Here is a 26,357-nt window from a genome sequence, read left to right as displayed (position 1 = left end):
GTGATGCTCTTACTAGTTCATACTGTCCTTGCCCCCACCAGTCCCAACTGCCATTTCCCTCTTCCCTCTCCTTTCTCCTTCACATATTTTGCACTTTTCAGCTTCTCTTACTCTTTCTTCCCTGCTAAACTACAGGCGAACCCACAGCTAAAATTAGTTTCTGACGTTTTCTGTTTCTGAGGGGTTTTCTTCAGCAAGTTATCTTCCTTTCATATGATAGGAAGGTAATTTTCTGATGGGACCCCAGTTTTGTGTTTCGATTGGTATCTTGATCTCATCCTCCCACCTGCAAAATGTTGCAAATAAGTTTTCTTTATTGCTGTGGCCACAACATGCATAGTCATAATCTGCTATTTTAAAATGCAACTGTAAATTATTAAACCTGTGGCTGAATATTTGGGGGGGGGATAGTTGGGAGGAAGGATATTAATTTACAGTTATTTTAGTGGTGAGAACTGAATGGTTCCCCAGCAGCAAAGCCAAGGAGATTATGGTGTGTGGAAGAAGAAATTTTCGGTGCACCATATTTTTCTAGGGCAGTGCATTGTGCTTCATACCAAGCGACAGAGAACACTGTATCTTCAAATCAGCTTCTGCAGACAAACTGGATTCAAAATAATTAGCTTTTATTCATTACTGTAATAGAACTCTTGAGGCATTCATTTGTTTAAACCTAAAAATCTGCTGAAGTACTGTATCTGTATGCTGCTTCTAACAACCTGAATATCCGGCACCTTTTAAAAATGTTTATCAAGCTTTTGGCTGTATTTTTCTCTCTACATAGATACCATAGTTCAGGTGAATACACGGTCGTGTTTGATTAGGAGATGTGTTAGTGATAAGTCACTTGCAGGGAAAAAAAGGGTTTACGTTTTTTGTGTATAAAAATGAAATTTGTAGGATGCATGGAATTTCATTCTTTTGTGGTTAAATGACTTACAAGAATATGTTGGAAGCAAAGGTAAATGAGTGCTGATTTTTTTTGTACCTCCTGAAATACAAAAGGTTTCGGTGTATACGGTCCTGGTGAATGACGTGTGATAGATTATAGCGAGAGCAGTCAGAGCAAATGAAATTGTAATGGAGTTCCTCTTCTGGCTGCAGGAAATAGCTGTTATTTATCCTGTTTCCTAAGATGCTGCATGCATACTACTGTTTATTATATACTTAAAAATCCCGTGGCAAGTCAACAATGAATAAATGAACTTAAAGCTGTTACAACACCCTCAGCATAAGGACCGTAAGGCAGGATATTTTTCAGCGTGCTCCTTCCTGGGTTTGGCTGAGGCGTTTCTGCAGGAATGCTAACCTGGATAGTTCAAATGAACAGTTTTGATTCTTTGTCCTGGCAGGTGTACGACGCAGTCCCATGCTACAGCGAGTGCAATCAGTATGCTTGGGTAGTAGAACCGTGGTCTCCGTGCAAAATCAACAGTGAACAAAACTCCCTCCACTGTGGAGAAGGAATACAAACAAGGAAAGTCAGGTGCGTGAAGACAAAAGCACAGGTACTCCAGATTAAAAAGAGCTGATACATACTTGCATAAAGCTGCAGTATCTGACAGCGAGTACATTGCTGAGTCCAGTGTCTTTCAAGTGAAAAGAAACGTGTTTATGTGCAATGGTTTACAGGAAAAGCATCTCAGAGATGCAGCCTTGTGTTACCATCAAGACATCTTTCAGGAAGGCATGATGTTTAAATTAGAATTCTTCAACCTAAATGGCATATATACATAAAGCCCCCTGAGGTGCAAAGCCTCCATATTTTGATTTGCTAACATTTTCCCCAAGTAATGGAACTGCAGGCACTGGAGTGGCATTCGTTATTAGGGAATACTTGTCCCCAGGCATGGGGAAAATGCTGAGTTATTTCCAAATGTTCGGATGTTACTAGCAGGAGCACAAAGGTTTGTTCTTGCTGGTTGTCATTTTCTGTTCGTTCATCTGTCAGCCGATCAAAGTTAAAATCCCTCTGTATGAAGTTTGAAATGTTTATTTAAAGTGGTTATTGAAATCTGTGACTAACAAAAGCATGTTGTGTGTGTAGCTGGTTTTGATTGGCATTAATATGATTAATTATACTTTTTGACCAGTCGTGCTGCATATAGCTATATTGGTTTACGTATGGGGTACTACATGGAGTCAAGCATGTTGTTATCCAGCACTTTGGTAGTATGCTGATGATCCTCTAATGAAAATGTCTGTTTTCTGTGTAGGTGTGTGAGTACTGCTGAGGACCACAGAGGGGAGACAGTGCCCAATGCACTGTGTAACCAGGCTGAAATCCCAGATGTAATGCAGAAGTGTAGCCTGTACTGTCCCAGTGAGTGTGCAGTGTCTGACTGGGGACAGTGGAGCGAGTGCCCGCAGGTAGGCTCTCCTGCTTCTGTCTCTGTGGCAGTGTTCCTCACACATCAGTCTTCTCTGTCCTTCAGCTGTTTCATGACAGCGATTTTCTAAGAAAGCTCATTATTTTCTGAGGGATGGATCCTGCCAGCTTGGTTGAATCTGGAGATACTTATATTTCTGCGGAGACTCAGCTATAGTTAGTAAAACACAGTTATTGCTGTGACAGTTGATTCAACACATCCTTCTGCTTGGTCTATGGGAGAGGGGCCCCCCAGGCAGAGCAGGTGAAGGGACGAGCGTTCCAGCTGCAGTAAGAGCTGTCTGTGTTACGAAGCACTTGCAGTGCAGAGCTCTGTGAGCGATGCACAACTGCCGTAACAACCTGTTGGTAAACCATGGTGGTCACACTCCTCTGAACAGGTCTTAGGCCTGAGGGAATGACAGCTCTCCCTTCCCAACAGACGCTCTTTCTGTCTGGCATCCCTCCTCCTCAAAACCTTGAGGGAAGATTTGAGGCAACAGCAACAGAAGGGCATGGCAGTAAGATGCCTGAACAATTTGTCATGTCACAAAATACTCGAAACTTTGTGAATTATGCAGGGATTCAAGCCACTGCCAAGTGCTGTGTTTTCCTAAGCATGCAAGGTGGAAAGAAGCTGCAAATGCTGTCTTGTGAAAACTCTCTGACCTCAAAGCACAGAATTTCAAACTTATTGTTTCTTTCTGATCGGTGTTGAAATAGGTGCCAGGTTTAATCTCAGGAGTTTTTTTAATAGACTTGCTTGATGTATTTAAGTGACAAACATATATTCATTGCCACTGTGTTAACAGGACCATTATCAAAAGTCTGAGTGGTTATTGGACAGGTATTTATACTACTGCTGACACAGGTAATTTCCTTCCATAATATTTTGTGTAGCGTATCAATATACTCGGTAAGAACATGTCAAATAAAATCTTGTGTTTCATTTCCTGCATTCACCGCCTCCTGAGCAGCATAGCTTTGATGAAGTATAACACTCTTGCAACTGATACAGATGCTTAGATACCTTTCAAAGTCCCACTGTGGTTAGGCTGTTTCTTTGCCATTGACTTTTTTTTTTTTTTTCCCAGAGACAGATTTTCTTCATTTTAGCGTGCCGTAAACTAATGCAGAGATTGTCAAGGCCATTGGGTATTTTTCAGGTGGCAGTCACTTGGTTACAAAGGACTGTGTGAAGCTTTGAGCACCCTGGTATTCTTAAGATACCCTGAGTTTTTGCGTGAAGGCTCCTTTTTGGCAACTGTGAAGCTGCTGTAGCCCACAGAAGCAGGAAAGGGATGCCCGAGCCCGTGGGCTACACTCATTCAGGCAACGCAGCTCTTGGCAGTCGCAGGGCCGAGTGCCACAGACCCTGTGTCTCCTTGTACATCCTTGTGCCATGGTAGATGTTAATTTATAAATGTGAGGGCGTATGTATGCCAATGCAATTAACTGAACAATATGTTTTCACAAGCTGTTCTGCAATGCTTTGTTGCGAAACTGAGATGACTGTGTGCTGATGGAGCATGTGTTTAAATAGTTCTGTCCAGATATGGGGCAATAAACAGCCTCAAGTTTTATGGATGGATAAAACCTTCCCTTTGACGAGTTTACAGCAGCCCTGTCTCCCTTTTATAGCTGCTCTGGCTATTTGTGTTTGGTTTCAGAAGGGGACCCACCACACAGCACACTTCCTCCCAGGCTGCACATGCTTAACGTCTTCGAGGCCAGTGCTGGGCTTGCTGTGAGTGCAGAATGACTGTGCCATGCCAGGGGTGTATCTGCAGCACGTGGGGGTACTGGTGTGATGGGGCAGGGACTGGGGGAAACGTGGTGGCCAGGAGTGAGGCGTTGCCAGCAGCAGGGTAAGTAATGCGGCCCTCCGTCTCCTGAGTTACCACTAGGCAAGGGGGTCACTGAGAACGGCCACGAGCTGGTGGACATGGTCAGTGTTGTTACAAAGGCAACGGAGCCTACGGAGGATCCTGTTCTATCTGTAAGGGAAGAGCTATGTGTGGTCAGTTGAACAGCTCCACTGGCTGCAGGTGAGAGCTTGGGTCTGGACCTTGCGTGGAGACCCTATATACAAACACCCAAATATAGGAGTCTGCATCTAGAGCCAAATCTCACGTTAAATCTTGCGGTCAGACCTGTTGTGCCCCCAGCCTTCTGTCAAATGTTTTCCCATGGAGCCCCAGAAAAATCACATCCCACATCAGTAAGTTTGCGTGTGTAGAACCTCTTGCTCATTAGGGCTGTCTGTTTAATTGTATTTGAGGGAATTTTGCTCAATAGTTGGTATGCTCATGTGTGGTTTCTGATTCATGCCAAACTGGAAGTAAGTGCCTGTCTTCCAAGAATGTATGAAATGCTTTCTGAATATTCACTGAAAACTGTTTTTTTTAAGTATGGCTCCTTTCTCTTTCCCATTGTAATCCGAAAAATTTGAAGGATCACATCATATTGCAATGAAAAAGCAAAACCATACATTCTGGCTGCTCTTTTTCAAGTATATTTACATTTCATATCAAAATAGTTGGCACTCTTAGTTGTAGCACTCTTGTGAGGCAGCTGCCAAAGATCATTCCAGGAAATCTTCCTGTATCTCTGGTCATGTTTGGCTTGCTGGAGATAAGGAGGATTTATGAAACTTGACAAATTCTAGTTTGTAAGAAATGAACAATCACAATTTCAGTTTCATCTTTGCCGCAGTAGCTCTTTGATTTGGGATATTTACCTAAGGTTTTGGTCAGGTGAGAATTCTTTTCCAGTCGCTTTGGTGTTCAGCTCATATTTTATAGTGTTGATAATAAATTCATCCTGCTATCAGAGTAACTAACTCTTATCAGCTGCATATAAAAAGGCCTTTTAGATTATCCAGTGTACCTTTTGTCAATATGTCATTGTACTCCAGATACTTTCTAGGGTATTACTCGGTTTTATCTTGTAGCAATACTCTTCCCATGTGAATTTTCCACTTTCAGGATGGTAAATGATCCTGAATCATGTTGAAATCAATGAGTCATAAAGGTGGTGACTGCTTTGTCAATAGGAAATATTTTCTTCGATATTTCTTTCTACTAAAATGTTGTACTTGTTCTACCTTTTTTAGCTGCATTTCCCTTTTAAATATTTGTGTTTCTAAGGTGGACTTTTCTAATTTCAGACTCTCCCACGATGCTTTTACGTATATTTTCCAACTGAACTGCATTTTTTTGCATCGTGATTATAGTGCTATTTAACACTGCTACACATAGCTAAATTTTAGGATTTCCTCTAATGGCACAGCTATGACCCAGAAGTGCAGGTGTCTGAAATGTAATACCTCAAGGTTACTTTGGACATTTTGTCTCTTTACTGGATTCAAAGATCTCAGAATTACTGATTTCAAGCTTCCCTATTATTCTCACATTCTCTATCGTGAGAAGTAAAATCGGAATGGTTTTCCCTCAGATTGAGGACTGAGTTTTGGCTCATAAAGTTTTGTTCTTTATCGCTAAGTAACATCCATGTAACTTAAATATCAAGGCTTTAAAGCCATTCAAAATAACAGTTTGAAGCTTGTTAGAAAAAGCTAGGGGAAAAAAAATCAAATGCAAATTAGACTGACTTGCATTTTGCTTCAGAGATTTCACATTCATTTCAGCTACAATAGTGTGTTCAGTCAGACATCATCACTTGATTGCTCAAAGACCCAGCTAAACAATCTGGAAACCAAAATCCTGTCATCTCTGTTACATATTCAGTGATCGACTAACATGTACGTCCTGCAGTGTCTCAACTATGTATTCATCTGACTTGGAAATGTAATTAATTGACTGCAATTGAATTCATCAAAGCATTCTTAAAAAGAGTTAATATGCGAGTTGTGCTACAAGTCCCTGAAGTAATTACCTCAAATTTATTTTGTTAGCTCTCTGTGTCGTGTGGATAGCTGTCACAGCACCCGTAGCCGATCCGAGTGGCCTCCTTGTTTGCCTCAGTTGTTGGCATTTCTAGCAACTAATTCCAAGAGGTTCAAAATTAGTTAATTATAGGAGGTTACATGTCTAGTGAGTGAGAACAGCTGTCTCTGTTTCAGTGAGCATTTTCCTCATGGATCAATAGCGATGTACAATGCTCAGGACTTGTGACAATTGAGTTATTATTCTCTTGAATGCCGGGGGATTGCAATAACCAATCGTATTAAAAGTGGCACCGGGCACTACAGCCAGCTCTCAGGTTTTGAATTGACTTTCATGGCAGATGCAAGTGGGAGTCATTAGAGTTTGGAAATGCCAGCTGGAAGAGAAACTGTGGAGTCCTGTAGACTCTGAGCCTCCGTGTGTTACCAAAGTCTTCATCATGACTAGCACCTTTATAAGTAGGTTTGCCAGAGGACCTGCAGTATGGAGGCTGGATTGAAGAACAGAGTTGTATTTCTAGCCCAAGAGATAATTTCTGTAGGTCAAGCATAATAATCGTGCTGATCTAAGGCTTTCTGGAAGAACATGCACAGCTCCTTATGCATAGCTATGATTTGATATTGGTTTTTAATAGCTTTATCAAAAAGTTGGTAACTGCTGCATTTTTAGATTAATTCTATTTTTATTCATCTTCATTCATAATGATTTTTTTAAAAAGTAATGGTTCTATATGGAGGCAGATAAGGTTTCAGAACCTAGGCACATCTCAAAAAGAAAATCTATGCAGATGCATTTTCATTTTAAAAGACTGCTCATGTTATTGTAAATGGCTTGTTAAATTGTTACAAAACATCCACATTGGCATGAACAATATAATGGTTCATTGCATTCTTAAAAATAGTCAAATCCTGTTGCTACCAATGCATTTGCCTTAGTTTGTGGCTGTATGTTTCCGTATGAATAGCCAGTTAAATATAATGTGGTCAGCTATTTATAGACCAGTGTGCATGATACAAGCTGTTTGATAAATAAAACAACTTAAAGGGCTCTCTAATGTGTTACAGCCTTTGTGCTGTACAATTATAACACATACGAAAGCTTAGATCAGTGGACAGCTTTTGAAATCCGTCCCAAAGAATGTCTAATAGTGTATATTAACATGTGATATGTTAACAGCTCTTACTCTGGACCTTAGCATACATAACCTCGCAGTTTTATTTTATTTGATATCCTTCTCTTCCAGAACAAAATTTCTGTGCTTTGTCTGTTTGGTTATTGTCTGGAGGAAAGGCTGGGTACATCCTTTGTGTATGTTTGTGTCCCTCGCTTTTTATGTTAGCTTAAAATAATGACAAGTGGTCATGGTGGGAAGATGTGATTGGCTAAAAGAATTATTATAAAATGTAGTAGTTACCAGTGCCAAGAATTCCTCCATAGAATCAAGATGATGGCTTTTATAATTTCTAAATGGTCCTTTGGGAAAAACTCTGATTCATGTCTACCGTAACATTTTATGTACCTCTCTTGCTTTAAAATATTGTGTTTCTGAAGTGGTTTATATAATCTGGCCTATAGATCCCTGGCTTTAGCTCCACTTTTTCACACTTCATAGAAGAGGATAATGGATGAGATTTAATACAGTAGACTGAGGCGGTATAGTTATACACATAAAGAAACTTACTGTGTCTGTGTATGACCTCCTACTGCTGTAAGCTATTGATGTGCAACCTGAGCTAGGTCCCCGCTATTACTTCTGTCCAGAAATTAATTCCATTCCTATTGGTGATTCCAAAGGAAGCACATGCGTGAATTACACACCCCATTGCTCACAGTCATCAAGTAGGAATCTGGCTTAAATCCAAGAAACAACATACTCTGTAAAACTTAATGGACAAACTGAGTTGGCACCTAACCTTGAAGATACATCGAGTTCTCCAGGCCTCTGGCGTTCTACCTCCATCATCACAGCTACCTCCATTTCATAAGGACTTGTTTCCTCTCTTATATTTATGGCCAACTGGGACCCATACTCATTGTCCTTCTTTGATCCATAAATCTTTAATCTGTTTCTAGTCTGGATGGTGTTGGAAGTGGGTTTCAGTTGTCCAGAATAGAGGCAGAATTTGAAAAAAAGGTTTTCCACTTGCAAAGTGGGCACTAAACTCTGATGGTCCCCAGGCTTCAGCATGAATTACTTGTCCATCCTGGTAGCACCAGCCCTCTGGCAGAGCAGAGCCTCACTTTCCTGGAAGGAACAGGGGAAGGTGCTGAGTCTCCACAGTTGCTCTTACTGCAGTTTGCTGGAGATGTCCCTGGAGCCAAGACTCAAGCAAGAAGCTGAATTTCACCCCACCTTCTTTTTTTCTTTCTTCTACATGAGGTCTGTGCAAGAGTTGCTCGATGTGGACCCCAGCATGGATCAGCAAGCTCTGTGCATGTGGAGAGCTTCAGCACCTGCATGGGGTTCTGCATTGTGCTCAGTTCAGCCATGCCCTGGCTTTGACACTGCCTAAATATATCTTAATAAATCATTGCAATCTAAGTCTATCACCTTGGCTTTCGATTTCAGCCTAAGATTTGCTGTTACGCTCAATTCTGCCCCATTGTAATGTACCAGATACTCCAACAATGGAAGCTAGTTACAAGATTTGTAACCACAGGCATAAAAATAAGCAGCGTGACTATAAAGAGATGATCTCAGAAATACAAGTCAGAAGTTAAACTCCCACTACAGAATGCTCCTGTTGCACCTGCCTTTCTGTTAACAGTGTTGTTGGGTGCCCCTTTTCCTCCTTCCTTGTGCTTCCACTGTAGAAGAAATGTTGGGCACAAGCCCATTGTGACAACTTCACAGGAGGTAACGGCTGTCTTAATGTAAAAATATCTTTTAAAAAAGCTCAATCTATGGTCAGTGAAATTAGTAGTTGTTAATAGAACGGTAGGAAGTAAAACAATGTCTTTGGAAGTATAGCATCTACTCATTGGAAGGGGGAAGCTGTAAATGAAAATAATCCTCAAAGGATTGCTGAATCACAGAGAGTTTTACTTATTTAAAACTCCCAAAATTCTAGATTCGTGTATGCTTGTGGTAAGGCACTTGGATGCCTAGTTGGATAGAGCAGATCCAGTCTTGATCAATGTGCCTTCACTAGTTCGTGTGGAAAAGTATTTGAACAGTCACGTTGTTTTCATCATTTTCTTAATTTGTGAGAATATTTGGAATCAACCCGTTCCATAATCTTGCCCAAATCTTAATTAATAATGTGATATTTTTTACTTTAATTAATCAAGTAATATATCTTGGTTTTGCTGCCTTATCTATAATATTAATAACTGCTGTTTCCGGTCTACCTCCTAAAAATATAATTTGCCGTTGGTGGTGATTGGTTTTTCTCTCGGTATTTTTTAAGATCCAAATTCAGGACTAGATAGATGTCATTAGCAGCGATGGCAGTAGTGACAATGGTGACATAGTATCTTCCTCCTGCTATGCAGCTTACACACGTCTCTTCATTATTGCTTGTTAATAACCTTAGCATGTTGCCATTGGGAACAATCCCTCCTCTGTAACTGTGACCGTTCCCATCCCCTAAATGACTTTGAGTCTGCCAAGCCATTCCTCAGCCTTTGCCACATTGTAAATATTTAATTTTTCAAGCCTGGGATTTTGCAGGGGTCCTGTGGGAGTTGTGGACCCGAGCCCACTGAGATTCCAGGGTAGCTGGATGCTCAGCTCCCTTTTGCTCCTTTGAAATTCCCAGCTTTCATCTTTTTCTTTGCAAGTCATTCCCTCCTGCTGCTTATTCAGTTCCATACATATTTGGCTCAATTTTTTACATAGTTAACTTGAAAGAGTAAGGCCAGAAAATCAATTATAAAACTAAATTGACTTCTCAACTGACGTAAAGAGAAATTCGACAAATAATATTACAGGATATTAGTTACAGTTTGCCGACTTTGAATTTTTGCATGTTTCCCATGTACTCAGCTTGATTAAATGAACACTTTTCCTACAGAGGTTCTTTATTATTCAAAACTGGTGAAAGTGGGGAGCTTATCGCATTGACTCTGACTTGTGAACAACGTGGCTCATCAGCGCTGTGAGAACGCTGGTCTCGGAGCCGCAGTAAACCAGTTGTTTATTTGGATCCTGGCAGACACCAGATTTTGACCTGTTGGACTGGTCTGCTACCCACTGGGAGGACATCTGAGAAGGAAAATGGTCCTGCTAGCTCGGGAATCTGGGGGGCTGTACGACAGTGTGTGCAGCACTGAGCTGCATCAGTGCCCTCTGCTTGAGCACAATGGGATGCAGGCTAGGCTGGGGCAGGGGGGGAAGACTTTTATTAAAAGAATTTACTTACCTGAAAATGATGCATATTTTCTGTCAGCAGGTTCTTATTTTGAAGGGAGCAAAAGTAGATATTTCCGAGATGGCACAGACTTAACTTCTGTCTCAGCATTCACTGTTTTTTTTTTTTCTGCCTTTGGTAACATAATGCAGAGAAACATTAATTAGGAGTAGCTACTGAGATACCTTATTTGATTTTTTTTATTTTGTTTGTTTTGTTTTATTGGCAAATTATTTAAGTTATTAGTGTTAGTTGTGAGGTTGAGCAATCAGATTAGTTGTGGAAAAGCCAGCAAACTGTTGGTAAACAGTTAACATAGGTTTAATTTTCAGATAATTAAGAGCAATTGGGTATTTTAGATGACTATGGATATTCGAATAAGATTACCATTTTAAATTATTTGACAAGGTGTGTGTCAGTAATAGGGACATAATAGAATTTCTTTCACATAGTGTAATTGAAGGGAAAATAGGCCCTGGCTATGTATTTTAAGACTAGACCAGAGTTTTTTTCCTGTTTGTCCTGATATGTATTCTGTTTAGTTATGCCATTGTCTGTGCAACTAATCCAGTTTACAGAAGTCTGAGATCTGGGTTTGTGCTGCAATGCCATTACGTTTCTCTTTAATATTCACAATACAGGAATTATCCATACTTTCACCTGTGCAGGCAGTTTGTTGCATGATAATAAGCCTGTGGTTTTAAACTGTTAGTTATTTTTTGTAATTAAAGTACTCTGTAGAAAAATCATGGTTTAAATTCCCAAGCTTTTATGAAAATGTATTCGTGCATGCATTGGGTTTTTTTGTTTTCTTTGCTGTTCCTGAGCAATCTTTAGTCCTAATGAGGGACTGTTAGGAGTTAAATAGGTCATCTTGTTTGGGAAATGGCTGTGAATACCTTTAGTAGGGATTTTTTTCCATTAGGTTTGCTGTGACCACTTCCATGCAGCCATTCCCACTGTGCCAGATTATGGGAAAGCTCTGCGGAGTTTCGGTGGGTCAGAGCCCCTGCCCTTGGGGCTGCTTTTCTGTTCCAGCCTTGCAGGTACAGAAATCACCCTGGCTTCGGGATAAGCTTATTGACACTTTGTGATTTCATTTAACAAATCAAAGCAGCAATCCTTAGTGCTCTTCACCTTAGCCTTGCCTGGTGTCACAGACGTTTAATCTTTGGTGCTGGAACTCCTTCCTCCTGAAACAGGAAAAATTCTCCTTGGCATGAGAAAAAAGCGCAACAGCTGGGGTTGGGGCAGTGGCACCACATTCCCCATGGCCCAGGTAGTGCTTATGCTATAGCCTCGAGTTAAATAAACCAAGGGAAAAACTTAAGAAATGTGTAGGCAGAGCCGGGTGACACCTCTGTGTGACAGCCAAAGAGAAGAGCTCTCTTGCGCTGCAGAGGAGGGGTGAGCAGGGGGCAGCTGGGGGGGATTTGTGGGGATGAGCAGATGCTTTCCTCTGCACAAAGGGGATGTCTCTTGGAAGGCTGAAAGCATTTGGTCACTAAGTCTGCAGCAAAATGGAAAACAAAACAGCCCCATGCCACAATGCTAAGAGAGCGAGGATGGGGGGCTGCTGAAAACAATTTTTTTGCCTGTGATATACAAACACAAATGAAAAACTGCCTCAGTTGGTTCATATTTACATCCAAATGTAAACAAGCAAATCCTGGTTTATGGCCACTCGGACATCAGTATTTGTATCACATTCTTTGAAAAGTCATCCTGTCTTGTTGTCAGCTTCATAAACTGATAAGCAATTACAAATGTCCCTCCTAAAACTGAAAGCTTTGCTGGAACATCAGTTATTGCTTAAAAAAAAACCATTAATTGTGCCAGAAAACCTGTCCTGTTATTCAGTATTATGGCATTTTACTAGAAGGCTTGGAAAGAGGTGGAAAGTAGAACATGGCAAAATGGCACTGTCTTTGTGCTGTTGTCCCCGAGGATCCTTAAAAAAAAAAAACAAACCAGAAATAAATAGTATAGGAGTGCCTAAAATAGCCAAATCAGGGTGGACAAAAGATGACTTTTAGTAACATTGATCCTTACCTTTGAACCGTATTTCTTTCACATGCTTTTAAGTATCTTTAGAATGGCAGTGTGATTATATAGTGTCTTGTTATGGCCATGGATGTGCATGTAACAGCCACAGGCGGTTGGTATCTGTATGATTTACAAGCGTCTCTTGTACTGTCCATCACTCTTCTATACAGGTGTGTGATCCGAATGTTATGCAAACCCGAACTCGACAAGTGCTAAGGTCTTCTGTCAATGCAAAGCCCTGCCCTGAAGATTCACAAGTGAAGCCATGTATTCTTAACCAAAATTGCTTCCACTATCAGTACAATCTCACAGGTAAGTATAACTTTCCAGTATACTCTTAGAATCAAGCGACAGCAATTACAATACACATTAAATTGATGTTCTGCTTTTCCAAGTATCTGTGTATAAAAGATTCAGCTCCTTAAAGGCTTTCTGCAGTTATATTTTTAGTTAAGTTTGCTTGCGGTGATGGTTAAAGCCTTGACATTAAAAGATGTTACATGTAGTCATCACTGATTTCAAGAGTTAATTACATTCTTGAGTTTTTACAGGTTAGTGGACAAATGCACAATTTTTGTATTTAAGTTGTCATTGCAGGTACACTGGAAACAAAACAGGTTAAGTGGGATCTCTTCCTTTTGGTGGGTTATCAACAGAATTAATTACAAAATTCCAGTTAAAAGAATGTCATCCGCATGATTCTGGTGAAGCAAATAATATGAAGAAGAGTTGGGTTTGAAGCAATATGGGTTGTGTGGGTGGGTGTAGGATATTCAGAGCAAAATGCATTATTTAGGACCTTAGAAGCAATTAGGTCTGCTGCAAACAAACTAACAAAAAAAAAGGGGGGGGGGGGGGGGGGGGGGGGGGGAGGGAAAATTCCTTTCGTTTTGACCAGCTCACATAAACGAGAAAAACTGAGAGAGATCTAAGAGGAGTTTGGGGGCTGGTGGAAAGGGAGAACACAGCAGGATAAAATATCTGAATATAAACTCAGCCTGTTTGAAATAAAAGCCGTAGAAACACACAGGCGGCGAGATGATGCCTTTTTTATCATCACATTTCAGAAATACAGAACATTTACATGTTGATGTTTATCAGAGGTGGAAGACACAAAGTTAATAGGTTTTCCTCTTGTATGCTTCCTATTTGTTGGTGGTATATGGAAATTGTAGTTGTGTTATGCTTTTTGTTTATTTTAAATGGTGTTTTAAGGCTTATTTCAGTTTAGTTGTATTCTGGCCATCATAATTTCAGACAAGTAATATGAATTTTCTTCTACTAGAAGCACTGTTTTTATTTCATGAGTATAAGGGCTTAGTTTTAAATAATGGAAAGCTTTGCCTTGAGACAAGGAATAGGTGAAACCAGAGTTACGCTTCAGAAACTTCCCCAGCGACTTTATCAAAGTGAAATTTTACTTCAGACAATACAGTCTTGTAACTGTGCCGACTGGGTTGAACTGATACACTTTATCAGCGTCTAACAGTTTTCTGTGCACTCTGATGTACCAGTTGCGTTGAGGGGATATCTGAGAGCAGAGTGAGTGCTTCCTCCTCTGAGAGGCTCACTGAGGTTTAAGAACTTTATTTTGTATGTGTTCTTGTGTGTGGGATGCCCTGACACGGGGCAGCTCTGCCTTAGGCGAAGGTAGCCTGCATGTTGAGTAAAAAGCTGTGAAAACCGAATGACGGTGCTGACCTGCAGCACAGCATCTTTTGCTTTGTGTCCGCAGGCTGGAGCGGGTGCCAGCTGGGTGCCAATGCCACCTGCGGGCACGGGGAGCGTCGCCGCCTCCTGAGCTGCCAGCGCAGCGACGGGGCCACCGTCAGCATGCAGCTCTGCCGGAGGGTGAGAACGGTACACGCGCGTGCATGGGGCAGGGGAACACCCGGAGTGCTTTGTTTTGTTTCCAGAAAGCTGGTGCCTTCTGGTCTACAGCAGGACATGGTCCATAAATAGGGGAGAAGTTGTGTTTGGCACTGGGAGTGCAGCAGTTGAGTGCTTTGGGGAATGAAGCATCCCCGGGGGGGTTAGTGGGTGGTGTCTCTCCTCGACTCAAATGTGTGGAGCACAGCTGCCAGCCCCGCACCATCCCGGTGGCTCCAACAAAGCTGGTGCCCAGGGAGATTGCCCTGCTAGAAGACTGGGATTGTCCTTTCAGAGCAAGACCCAAACGCTGAGGGACTTGACGTGAAATGCTTCAACACTGAAACCGCTTTCACCAATTGCACCCTTGGCAGAACTCCCCGTGAGCAGTGATGCCGGTGTCACACCGCAGCCGCTGCCACTTATCGTTTGCCTGGCTTGGCAGGAGGTGGCCGGGGGCCTGGGGAGACTGACACCTCCGTTTCCTTGTCATCTCACAGCTGCACCTGGAGAAGCCCGTGCAGATGAGCAGCCGGTGCGTGGTGGGGTGTGCGGTGGACTGCCAGCTCTCAGCGTGGTCAGCCTGGTCGCAGTGCTCCCACACGTGCGGCGCTGGTGGTGAGTCCCCCCTTGCCTCCTTCCCCCCCACCCCTCAGCAAGGTGGCACAGGCAGGACCCCCAGCCCCCGGCAGGCTCACAGAACCCTCGAGCAGGGGTGCGGCACACGGGGACCTTCCCCAGCCTCACCGAACCCTTCAGATGTGATTTGGGATGCCCTCAAGGTCCTGAGGTTTTTTGAACAAAGCAGGCTATTTTCAAAGTATTCTGAAGTGAAAATGCAACTTAGGAAACAAGTAGACAGATGCCTGAGGGATCATTTTATTAATTCAAACTCTCAGAATTGAGTCATAGGAAACATTAACCCCTGGGACAGGGGGAGTACATAGAGCTAGCAAAGAGCGGGGGAGAGCTACGGGATTCTTAAGAAACAGGTACATAAATACAAATCTTCTGCTGAAGTTACTTTTAGTAACATAATTACATCCTGTTGAAGAAAAACCACTAAACTATTTTTCGTTGTTTAGTAAGTGCCTGTCTCCATCTTGTATTGGTAGGTCTCTGAACGTATCACTCCAGTAACTCCAGCAAGTTTTTCCATAGCCAGTAGTGCTCACCAGCATGCAGAAAGTGAAAGGATTAGGACCTTTTTTTAACTTTATATGATTAAAACCCCCTTTGAGTATTGACATGAGGAAATGTGTTGAAGGTTGTATTCAAAATAAGCTTCCCAGGCTTCTGACGTGCATTAGATGTACAGCTAATGGTCTTTAAGATTCAAGAGCCATAATGTATATTTGAATCAAATTCACTTAAGGTCAAAAAGAAAAAAGCTCTTAACTTCCATAAAGTGATTTCTTCAGATGGATTTTAGAGATCAAAGAATGTTACAGAAAAAGCTTAATATTTGGATTAGTGGTGTTCTTTCTTTGCCGAGCTTTTAGCCCTTTTGTAAAGTAGTGCTTTCTTAACAGAAATGAATAATTCATGGCCAGTGTTTTAACAACACACTAGGAATACTATTAATTCCAAATTTTATTTTCTCTTCAAAACCCAATTTGAAGCATTAATGCTCATGTTGCTGAATAGACTTATATTATTTGGGGGGGAGTTCAATTACTTACTAAAATAAACAGAGTTATGGTGCAAAAACAGGTGGTAACTTCTTTATGCCTTTTAGCATGCTAAAGATGCAGCTCACCTTAGATAATGCCTGAAGGTTTTTCCACCCTGAGCTCTTACATTGCTTAGTTTGCGAAGGGTTGTGCTGGATCAAGGTATGCCTTGTATTCTGCCCCTGATCCTGATATGCTTGTGCAAATCCTAAAGACTGGTTGAAGAGCTGATGGTTGCCAGTGCATGTAAGGAGCGAACAGTTACTTCAGTGCCCTAAATCGAAGCTGGGCTTCTGCAGAGGAAAACTGGAAACATCCGTGCACTGCTGAAGCAGACCTTCCCGTGAGTGTCCTGGCTGTAGGTGCCAAACCTCATTAAGGCTGCTTGAACCACACGGTCCAGCTGAAGCTCAGCTCAGTCTATGGGTCATCTTCTGGTCCTTAGAGACCATAACTGTGATATACTGCTGGCTGGAGAGCTGGCTCATACTGTTCAGGCTGTTGTCGTGTACAATTTAAAAGTTGGAGATACCGTTTTGTGAACCTACAGCAGCTAAACAGCTGGGAAATCTGACTTAACAATTATATCATCAAGAAGCCAAGTTTTGCTCAGCCCTTCTCTATCGTTTGAATAGTTTTGCAGGAACCCAAGACTCTTCTGAATCTCATCCCAAAGCATGAACATCAATGAAACAGAAGTGCTTTGCATCCAGGTTATTCCAAGTGCGTGGTTTATTTTACTGCAGCACCAGTCCTGATCTGAGTTTTGCTGCAGAAGCCGTCAAGTGTGGAGCTACTCTGATATCAAACGTCTGTGATGGAGGGACCTTGGCACCTGTCCTGTGGCTGTGGCCTTTGTGTGGTTCCAACAACAGAAATACCATCATTTCAGGATCTTCACCCAGTGCCAGTTGATTATAAATACTACTTGATGATGGTATTAACAGAGAAGACGTTAATTATGTACTCATCTACAGGTGGTACTTCACAGATTAATCGAGTGAGGGTTTCCTACCTGAAGGTTCATAGGCTGCAGTACCTTTGAAATCATCATGAGTTTCTCAGAGGCGTTTGTGAGACTAGGATGAAGTGTCCAATTAGAGAGGGAAAACCAAAGGATGACAATAAACGAGTTGTGGGAATTGGCTGTAGTAAACACTGATTCAGCTTCCCTTTGCCAAATAAGTAATCGTGCACTGTTTGATAAAGCTAAAACGTGGGCCTTAAATGCACAGTTCTCAGAAATAATTCACAGCAGACCAGTTGTACGCGCCGTTACTGGCTCCCCTCACAATAATATTCTACTTTTCTGACTTTTCTAGGAGAGTGTGAGAAGGGCCTGCTGAAGTACCATAAATGATTCCAAACATTATTTAAATATCATTCCGATCAAATTTTAGTATTGCCAGATTTATGTTTTCATGTGTTTCTTAACTTGAGCATTGTTGCTAACATTTTTATTCTGTCCAACTCTTCCAATAGTGGTTTGCTGTGATATATTTTAATGGATGGTACCTTTCTCTTGCTCAGCTTTTATTTTATGGAACAATGCATTTAAACATGAAGCGGCACTGCTGTATATGTGGCACTGACAGCTAATACGGTACTGGTACAGAGCAGCCAAAGGCGAATATATTGATTTTTATAAATGATGATGAGTAAAGTAGATCTCTCTTTCCTGCCTGCACTGAGCCTACGGAGATGTGTAACTGATATTTGCCTGTTGCAGCTGTAGTTCTGGGCAGCATCTGTTCAGGATGCTGGTTAGGGCTTTAGGCTGACGGTGGGTTATATATTAGGGTTCCTCATATCAGTTGCTGTACTGCTATGAAAAGATGTATAGTACTGCGTTAATGGATGGTGCTCCCACGGCCTGAATCAGAGTTACTGGGAAGATGTTTGGTAAGGATAATCCCCAGCAAATTGTATTTCCTTTGTTAAGGCAAATAAATACATGAGGATGCTGAATTTTTCTGCGTAAACGTTTTCCAATCCCATATGATTTCTCCCAAGTTGTCTAACAGGAATGCTAAATAGTATAAACCCACCTAAACCCATGCTTTTCCACTTGTAAAGCTGACTTCATCTGATAAATTATGGGATTTACCGGAATTACCTAGGGCTGAATGCACTGCCATGCTTTGCACAGTCCTCAGAGCCCGGGAGTGACCGTAGCAGGTTGCAGAGATGTGCACCCCAACACCAGACTGATCTGTGGGATGGAAAGGATGGGGACAGGGATGTGCACGACTGAAAAATGTGGTGGTTACATTTTCCATTGCTTCAGTGCCAATTTGGGAAAATATTTTTGGTTTTGCCTTCTGAAGAAGAAACTTTTGTGACTTTTTCTCGCTTGCTACTCAAACTTGGCAAGGTCCAGTCTCGTGGTGCTGGAGACGTTGCTGGAAGAGAGGCCACCAGAACCTCTCCCTGAGCCGTGGATGCCCCAGTGCCTGCTGAAGGGACTGGCAGTGGGAAGGAGGGGAAAAGCCTCATTTATCACCAGTCCCGTTTGCTTGTGACTTGACCTAAGATGACCTTCAGAGCTTTATTTAAGTAACTTGAGCCACGCTCTCGTCTTGTGGTTGCCTGATAGGGCTGTTTTCTACGCTCTGCTCATGCTCATCAAACAGATAACGACGTGTCAGTGATTTTGACTGGGATGAACTCTAGCAGGAATTTTAATCATCTTGGTTTCAGCCACGACACATCACTTTGTGGGGATAAAATGCAAGGAATGGCAATGGATTTTTGGGGGTAAAAAAATCTTATTCTTCTGATTTGAAAATATGTTCCTATGTTTATGAGAAGAAATTTTAGCTGCTGATGTAAAACAGAATTTTAAGTGACCAGCATTAACAAGACTAGCCTCTTTTTTCCCCTGTTTCTAAACTAAAGACAAATTTGAGGTTATGGAGAAATACTTATTTTCAATTTTCATCACACTTTCTCTCTTAACCTTTGTATCATTTAACACTGCAGAGCAAAGGAATCAGAGATGTGGCCAAATCATTGGGAAGTTAAAGGAAAATTCACTGGGAAATTAAAGAAATAGCTAGGATTGCTTTGACCCTTCCAGAGTTTGTATTGAAAGCAATTAATTTCAGACATGGTGAGATTCTGTTCTCTATAGGCAGCAAAGGATAAGGTATTTAAAAAGTAAAAACAGGGAGTTTTTCTGCTACTTAGATGGTAACTGAGCACCTAGATAATGTTGTGGAGTGAGAAAAAGAAATCAGATCTTGCCAAAACTCACCACAGTGCTTGGGCAAAGAAAGATATCAGTGGAATTTCTTTCTTTCTTGACTTATTCACAATATACAAAGAAAGTGAAAGGCTAAATGAGTCAAGCGCCAGCTGACCATTGTGAATGTAGTGAGTTTAAATGGATTGGATAGCCAGCTGTAGGAAAATAAAATGTAAATAATTACAGACCGGTTTTTAATTCCTCTTAAAAGGATAATCGTGTTTTCTATTCAATGATCTTCCCATTTATATTTTGCTAGAAAGATGTTAAACAGTGTGTATGAAAGGAAATTATTTCATTAATTAATATAGCTTGATGAATGCTTCAGGCTTGCAAGTCCTTCCTAATGAAATCAGATTTTTTAACCTTAGGAGACCTCCTTTTCCGTGCTGGGAGCCCGTGCCTGGCGGGGCTGCAGAGCTCCCTGGTGCGGGTGAGCCGCCTGCCCCAGGGCATCCCGAAAACCCCACGGCCGTGGGCTTCCCGCAGTTTCCCAAAGAGCCTTTTCCATTGCTTGCCAGTCCTCAGCATTCAGAATTAAGAAGCAACCGGCAATCTGGTCCAGTGCTGGAGAGACAGGAACAGCAAATTTTGGTCTATTGGGCAGGGGGGTGCTGTGTGGGGTTTGCCAGCGGCAGGCTGCGGGGGTTTGCTTCCCTTGCTCTGACCCCCAGTGAACCGCAGGAGTTTTTTACCTTTCCTCTCAGCTGGTAGGATTTTTTTCCACCTTCTAATGTATCTGATCCCATGATGGCTGAATGCACAGTCCTGTGGATAAGAGCTTTTATCATCATTTCTGTTACAAACTCCCTGGGTCCAGGTTATTAGAATTGGTAAAGAAAGAAGTCTTAAAATTGGTTTAAATGGGCTTAAAAATGGAATTCAATGGGTCAGAGCAAGGGAACAGCATTGTAAAGGGAAGAGAGCTTGCTAAGGTATCTGTCAGTAGCTTTTTCAGGTGTGTCTGGTTTTAATTTTTATTTGCTAAAATGTTTTTGGAAACGCTGCTTCGTAGACAGTTGCGATGACTGTTATTAGAGATGTACCTCAAACCCAGCTGTAGTATCGTTAATTAAAAAGCATGTGTATAAATAGCTGGGAGAAGGATCTGGCTGGATATCGCAGCCTCCCCACTTTGTGGGGGTGTTCGCTCCCCCCCGGGCTACCCTCTACTCACGACTGCAGCTAGCTGACTGCGATCCAAATGGGAGAGCTCCGCCACAACATGTTATCTCTTTCCTTTTCAGTGAGTTGGCAATTACTGCTTGCCTTGTCTTTTTGCATGTCTGTGCCCTTATTACCCAGAACTTTTATTTTTTTTAATTGCCTCTCAAATCCACGCCTATTGAAAGTCAAGGCAGAAACTGTATCCCTGGCACAATCTTCTGCGTCCCGTTGCATAAAGGCTTCCCCCCCCCCCCCCCCCCCCCCGCCCTTTTCTTTTTAATTGGAGCTGGGATTCTAATTGAAACATTTTGAGTGAAAACATTCCTGGACGTAAATGGACAGCAAAGGAGACGGAAATGGAATTGCAGTAACTAATGAATATATTCACTTTTACTATTTCAAAAGTAGTAACATAATTGCTTTTTCCATTCAGTTGCTGAAGAAGTTTGCACCAATAATAAATAGGATTTTAATGGAAATGGCAGAAGTGGTTATGGACGGTAATAGCCACTACAGTGTTTGCAGTTTTCAAATTAGATGCACATAATTGCTCATAAAAAGAAAATTTCATTTGTTAAAAATCTCTGGAAACATATTGAACGTGTAATGTTCGAAATTATGCTGCCATAGGAATTATTTTTGTGTCATATTTAATAATCAGGATTTAGTCAAGTATTTAAATATGTTGCATAAACAAATAAGATATTTGGAAAACACACAAAACTGTGTTCAAAAAATGTTTGAAAATACCAGGGACTTGCATCACTTAGACTTAGCAATTGCATCCATATTATCCAAATAGTCTTCCCAATTAATTGCTTTTTAAACAGATTTTAGTGCTGGAAAATGAACTAGGAATACTGATAAATGACAAAATCTGCCTTTCTTTCTTCCTCCTGGTCTCCTTCACCATGTCCTGTCTTCTCCCCTCTCCTAGGCCAGATGGTGCGTGGGCGCTCGGTGGTCCTGCGGGCAGCGGGCGAGGGCAGACCCTGCCCAGAGCAGCTCACCCAGCACAGGAGCTGCCCAGTGAAGCCCTGCTACAGCTGGCTGCTGGGCCCGTGGTCTCCCTGCAGAGTCCAGGTACGGCTTTCTCCGGCGCTCCCCGAGGGCTTCTCACCTTCCCAGCGGCCAGGGTCGACAGCAAAAATCGTCATTACGTGGCAGAATTGATGGAGGCCACCGTTGGTGGGTGGGAGTTGTCTTTGTGGCTATTGAAGGTGCTGGTAAGATCCGTAGGAAAGCAGGGGAAGTTCAGGAGCGGTAAACCTCTGTACCTCGTCTTCCAGCCATCAGCAGCGATTTATGGCAGTACGGGTTCAAGTACTGCAAGCTTATAGATATATTAAAGGGGATTTATGGAGTAAACGTGCTTGAGTGGGCATAGTCGTGGTGACCTATAATTAAATTATATAAAAAAACTCTTTACGAGAAAATAGATACACTAGATTTCAAGAGAGCTTAGTCCTTTTTAGCTTTTTTCTTTCCTTTTTCCCCCCCGTTGTTTTGGGTTTTTTTTAAGTACTGTGTAGCAGGTCTTTCCCCACAAGGTCTCTGGTACAGCGATGTGAATTGTTGTGTGAAGTGATGGTTTCTCTTTCTTCTTAGCCTGGCTATCTTTTCAGTGTTCTGGAAATGGCTGGGTGCAGTTGTGATGTGCTGTACCTACGCTCAGTACCTCTGCTCGACACTGGAGCCGTCATTTTTTCATTGCCAGTGACTTGCATCAGGCTTGAAGTGCCTTTTTTTCCCCCTCTGTTCTTTTCCCTCTCTCCTTATCTGTTAAATCGCATTTCCAGCATTAAAACGTATTAGTGGGTAACACAGTTTTAAGCAGAGTTGAGTCTTTCGCAGTGATGTTTCTGGGGCAGAGCGAAGTCCACTTGAGCTGCTTAAAGCCGGCTTTGCTGAGATGGTGGTGGGATGTCTGGTCCCAGGGGACAGGACCTGTGCACAGATCTGTGGCTGCTACCCTGTAGGGGACTGAAGCCAGTAATGCACATAAAGACTTGTGTTTTCTGCTCTGCCTTCTACCACCCTGCGAATGCCTTGAGTACCTGCGTGGTTTCTAGATGCGGTAGGTGACTGTGTAGTGAACACTATGGGTGGCAGAATAGACACCCAGAATTTTCCCAGGTTTTCACAAATGAAATCTGGAGCATGATCGTTTTTGGGTAGTCCAAGTTCAGAGAAAGAGAAATATTTTTATATATTGAACAACAGCTCATTGCAGCTAGGGATGTGAATATGGTCCTTGTATGTACTGCACTCATATTTATTTACGTATAACATAAATACAACAAAATGGTACCATCAGCTTATGCTTTCTCCAGCTAATGCAAGCAAATTCTGTTAAACAATAGGGAAGAGACCTTCAACCATAGGAGCTAACATAGCTGATAATTATTAGGGAAGCTGAATTAAAGCTTTTGTATACTCCAGATAAATAGCACATGCAGATTAAAAGTGTGTGCATCCAGAACCCAGCTAAATTCCAGCTCCAAGCAAGCAATCACACCTTCCCTAACCCAGATATCATCCCACACTTTCAGTGAGATAGAGCCTGCTTCTCTCCTTAAATTACCATGATGTAGTTTCTCTACCCTTTGCTTTGTTTTGGAGAGGAGCCATTTTTATTCGTGTTCACTTCTCTTTAATGAGGTGCTTAGGAATTAAATGTAGTTCATAAATACAGGGTGATTTATTCCTGTGCTTTACTGGAAAAGAAGCTTAAGCTTACCTTCTAAAGAAAGCTTTCAGAAGTCCTGTTTTCAAGGATGCTTTGTGAGATAAGGTAAATGCATCCTATGGTAAGACCAAAATGCATACTATTAAAGTGTCTTCCTGTAATAATATAAACAGGACAATTAATTATAAGGCTAAATCATTTTACCTTCTATTATGAGATAACTGAGACTGCATTTCTTAATTGCAGAAGGGCTATTTTATGCTAAATAAACTTCACGTGAATAATGAGAGATTTCTGCATGTTTAGGAACAGCCTGCTAGGTGTTCTGTGTGGCTGAATTTCACAGTACAGAAATCAGTGCATTGCCATCCAGGTAACCACACACGTCACAGGCACACCTCTGGTGGGCATGGGGCATTTCTGGGGTGTTCGGAGGGGTGCAGAATTTGGGAAATGGTCAATACACCTAACCTTAAAGGGTTACATTACATTAATAATTTTCCTACTGGAGTTGATATACTCTGGTTAGTGTGAAAAAAAAAAATAGCAGTGGCTGACACTGTTCAGAATTTTTCCACGAAGTGAATATAAGTAGCCAGTTGTAATCAGGAACTAGCTGCCTCAAAGGCTAAGAACCTTTCCTTTCTAATGTGTTTTAAAAGCACTCCCTTAAATGTGGTCACTCAGCGCTTCCTCATTAGAGAAGACTTTTACCTGATTAAATGCTCATCAACCTGTGAAAGCATTGCCCAGTCAACACTTTACCTAAAATAATTGTGAACACACATGAACTCCAGCAAAAGCTGAAAAGAAAAAACTTTTCTAAAAGACATGTCTGGGCAAAGTATCTCATTAGGACTGGTATCTCCTGTTTTATCTGTGTTGTATGTGAGAGGTTTGTGCAAGTGTTGCCTTAGGTTAGCCTGTTGCTAAATTCAAAAAATACCTGGCTGTCAAAATGCAGTCCTGGTGTAAACCTGCTCCTTACTTTACCAGTGGTTGGTCAGGGCAAGGGGATTGAGAGGTGGAGGCTCCATGTGGGTGCTTGTGGAGGGGCCCATACCTCCAGGCTGTGTTTAGGGAACCCAGGGTGTGTTCTGCATCCTCCGGAGGGTCAGCGCAGAAATGTTTGCAGCCAAATGGAGGGAATCCCCTCTGGAAGCCAAATACCTACACATTTCCTATGAGGAGCTCATAACTGAAGAGGCAAATCCTGGTTCTAGGCAAGCCTCGGACGATCATATCTTCCAAGGAAGAGGCATTTATAATACGGATTTGATCCTCTGAGTTTTGAATATGTGATCGTTTCCTTGGCAGTTCTCCTCTGATTAGCAGCTATTCCCTGCATTCTCAGTGTGCCATCACTGCAGCAAACTTCCACTGATTCCCACACCTTTTAATTAGATCTTCAAATGTATAATTTTGGGGACATGAATAATTTTGAAGGTGATAAGGAAGTTATTGCGGTGCTCCTGCATTGCTTATGACCTTACCAAATATACGAAAAAAACATCTCCTCCTGTAAATGACAGGATGACATTTTATCTTTTGTGTTCAGTTGATTGTAAAAACACATCACTGGTCTTGAAAGAAAGCAAGCAGATGGAAGCCACTGTTGAAAAGCGAACCTTTATCTTTGGGTTTGTTTGAGAGTTGTTTATTTTCTAAATTTTTTCCTATTTATTTTTTATTCTAAACACTGAAACATATAAATGTATTTCCGATATTGCATGATAGTAGAATGAAATATGTATTGTTTTCAGCTATTGAAATCATGATATTCATATAATTATTTATATGTTGATACCTAAAGAATTACTAACAAATTGTTTGTAGAAGAATAAGCAGCTTTTGAAAAACTTATTTTGTCCTGTCCAGTCATTTAGTCATTCCTTGAGCCACTTTTTGCTGGGAATATACTGCAGTTTGATTAGTGCCCATTTCCTCTGAGAATTTTCTCCACATTGTCTTCTGTTTCCACCAGCCATTTCTAAGAGCTCTAACACAATTGACAGCTGCATGAGTTATTCACACACCATTAATCTCAGACCGCAATAGAGGTTTCAGTGGTGAAAGAGTAATTTGGAACAGTAAGTAACACACTGACTAATGTGAAACATGGTGTTAAAAACTTGGAATCTGGCTGCATATAGTAAATCTACACTAATACTTCTCTAAGATGCTTTTGATTAGCTACTGCTCTAAATCCAGCTATTTATGCTCTTATTTCCATTTCATTGTGGGTCTGCAATAGAAGGGATGGAGCGTATGAAAAAGCTACCAGATGTGTGCAGGAGAGCCAGTCCTGAGATTCCTGCTAGGAAGCCCACTGCTGAATGGATGGACTCAGTAGGAGCCATTCTGTTCTGCAGATGAAGTCCATTATTTTAAAAGAATCCCCTGCCAAGTGATCCAAAGGAGCACTTCCCGTGGTTATATAAAAACAATGTTTCATCCTCCTTCTTGAGATTCATTTGCTGAATTATGTAAAGTGCCGTTTCGGCAAGGCTTCAGGTGCATGTTCATAAAGCATCACGCAGGGTTAAGATGTACACCTCAAGCATCACTGCAGCTCTGTTTTTCAGATGTGAATGAAACAATTTCAGCCTCTAGAAATACTCTCAGTGCTTCAGCTCTTACAGCACCCTGAGCCCTTGATCATCGCTTTAGCCAAACAATATTGCTTTTTCTGATAAAAGAAGTCTTCTTCAGCAGGTAGCTTGGTGTATGACTAAGCGTTTCAGAACTGGGCTGACGAGTCAGTTGGAGCCTCCTCCACCTAAGTGCTCCTATTGGGCTGTACTGTCAAAGGTGAGTAGAAATGGCCATTCCATCATTATGGACAGGAGGCTCTGCTCTTAGCCTCTTTAGAGAAGCCAAAAATGTCTGTGCTGATGTAACTGGGCACTAATTAAGCATCAGTACATTCACTAGCTCTAGTGAAAGGCTTGAAGATGGTATTCATTTTTTATGGTACCCACCTCTTCTCTTGCTTTGGTTATGACATATTCTGTGTGGCTCTGCCCCTGCCTCTGGTC

General features: G+C 41.7%; 1 protein-coding gene across 1 annotated transcript in view; it reads left to right on the top strand.

Annotated features, from left to right (window-relative positions):
- Window positions 1-26,357, top strand: part of THSD7B (thrombospondin type 1 domain containing 7B) — a 269,552-nt gene that overhangs the window by 232,645 nt on the left and 10,550 nt on the right. Inside the window, exons 16-21 of the mRNA XM_040604804.1 lie at window positions 1,353-1,486; window positions 2,217-2,370; window positions 12,845-12,986; window positions 14,410-14,525; window positions 15,044-15,161; window positions 21,568-21,713. Coding sequence (XP_040460738.1) covers window positions 1,353-1,486; window positions 2,217-2,370; window positions 12,845-12,986; window positions 14,410-14,525; window positions 15,044-15,161; window positions 21,568-21,713 — 810 coding nt within the window. The remainder of the gene's footprint in view (window positions 1-1,352; window positions 1,487-2,216; window positions 2,371-12,844; window positions 12,987-14,409; window positions 14,526-15,043; window positions 15,162-21,567; window positions 21,714-26,357) is intronic.

This window comes from Falco naumanni, chromosome 8 (assembly GCF_017639655.2).
Source record: "Falco naumanni isolate bFalNau1 chromosome 8, bFalNau1.pat, whole genome shotgun sequence".
Lineage (NCBI taxonomy): Eukaryota > Metazoa > Chordata > Aves > Falconiformes > Falconidae > Falco > Falco naumanni.
Note: the sequence above shows the minus strand (reverse complement) of the source record. Positions and strands in the feature narration are given on the sequence as shown.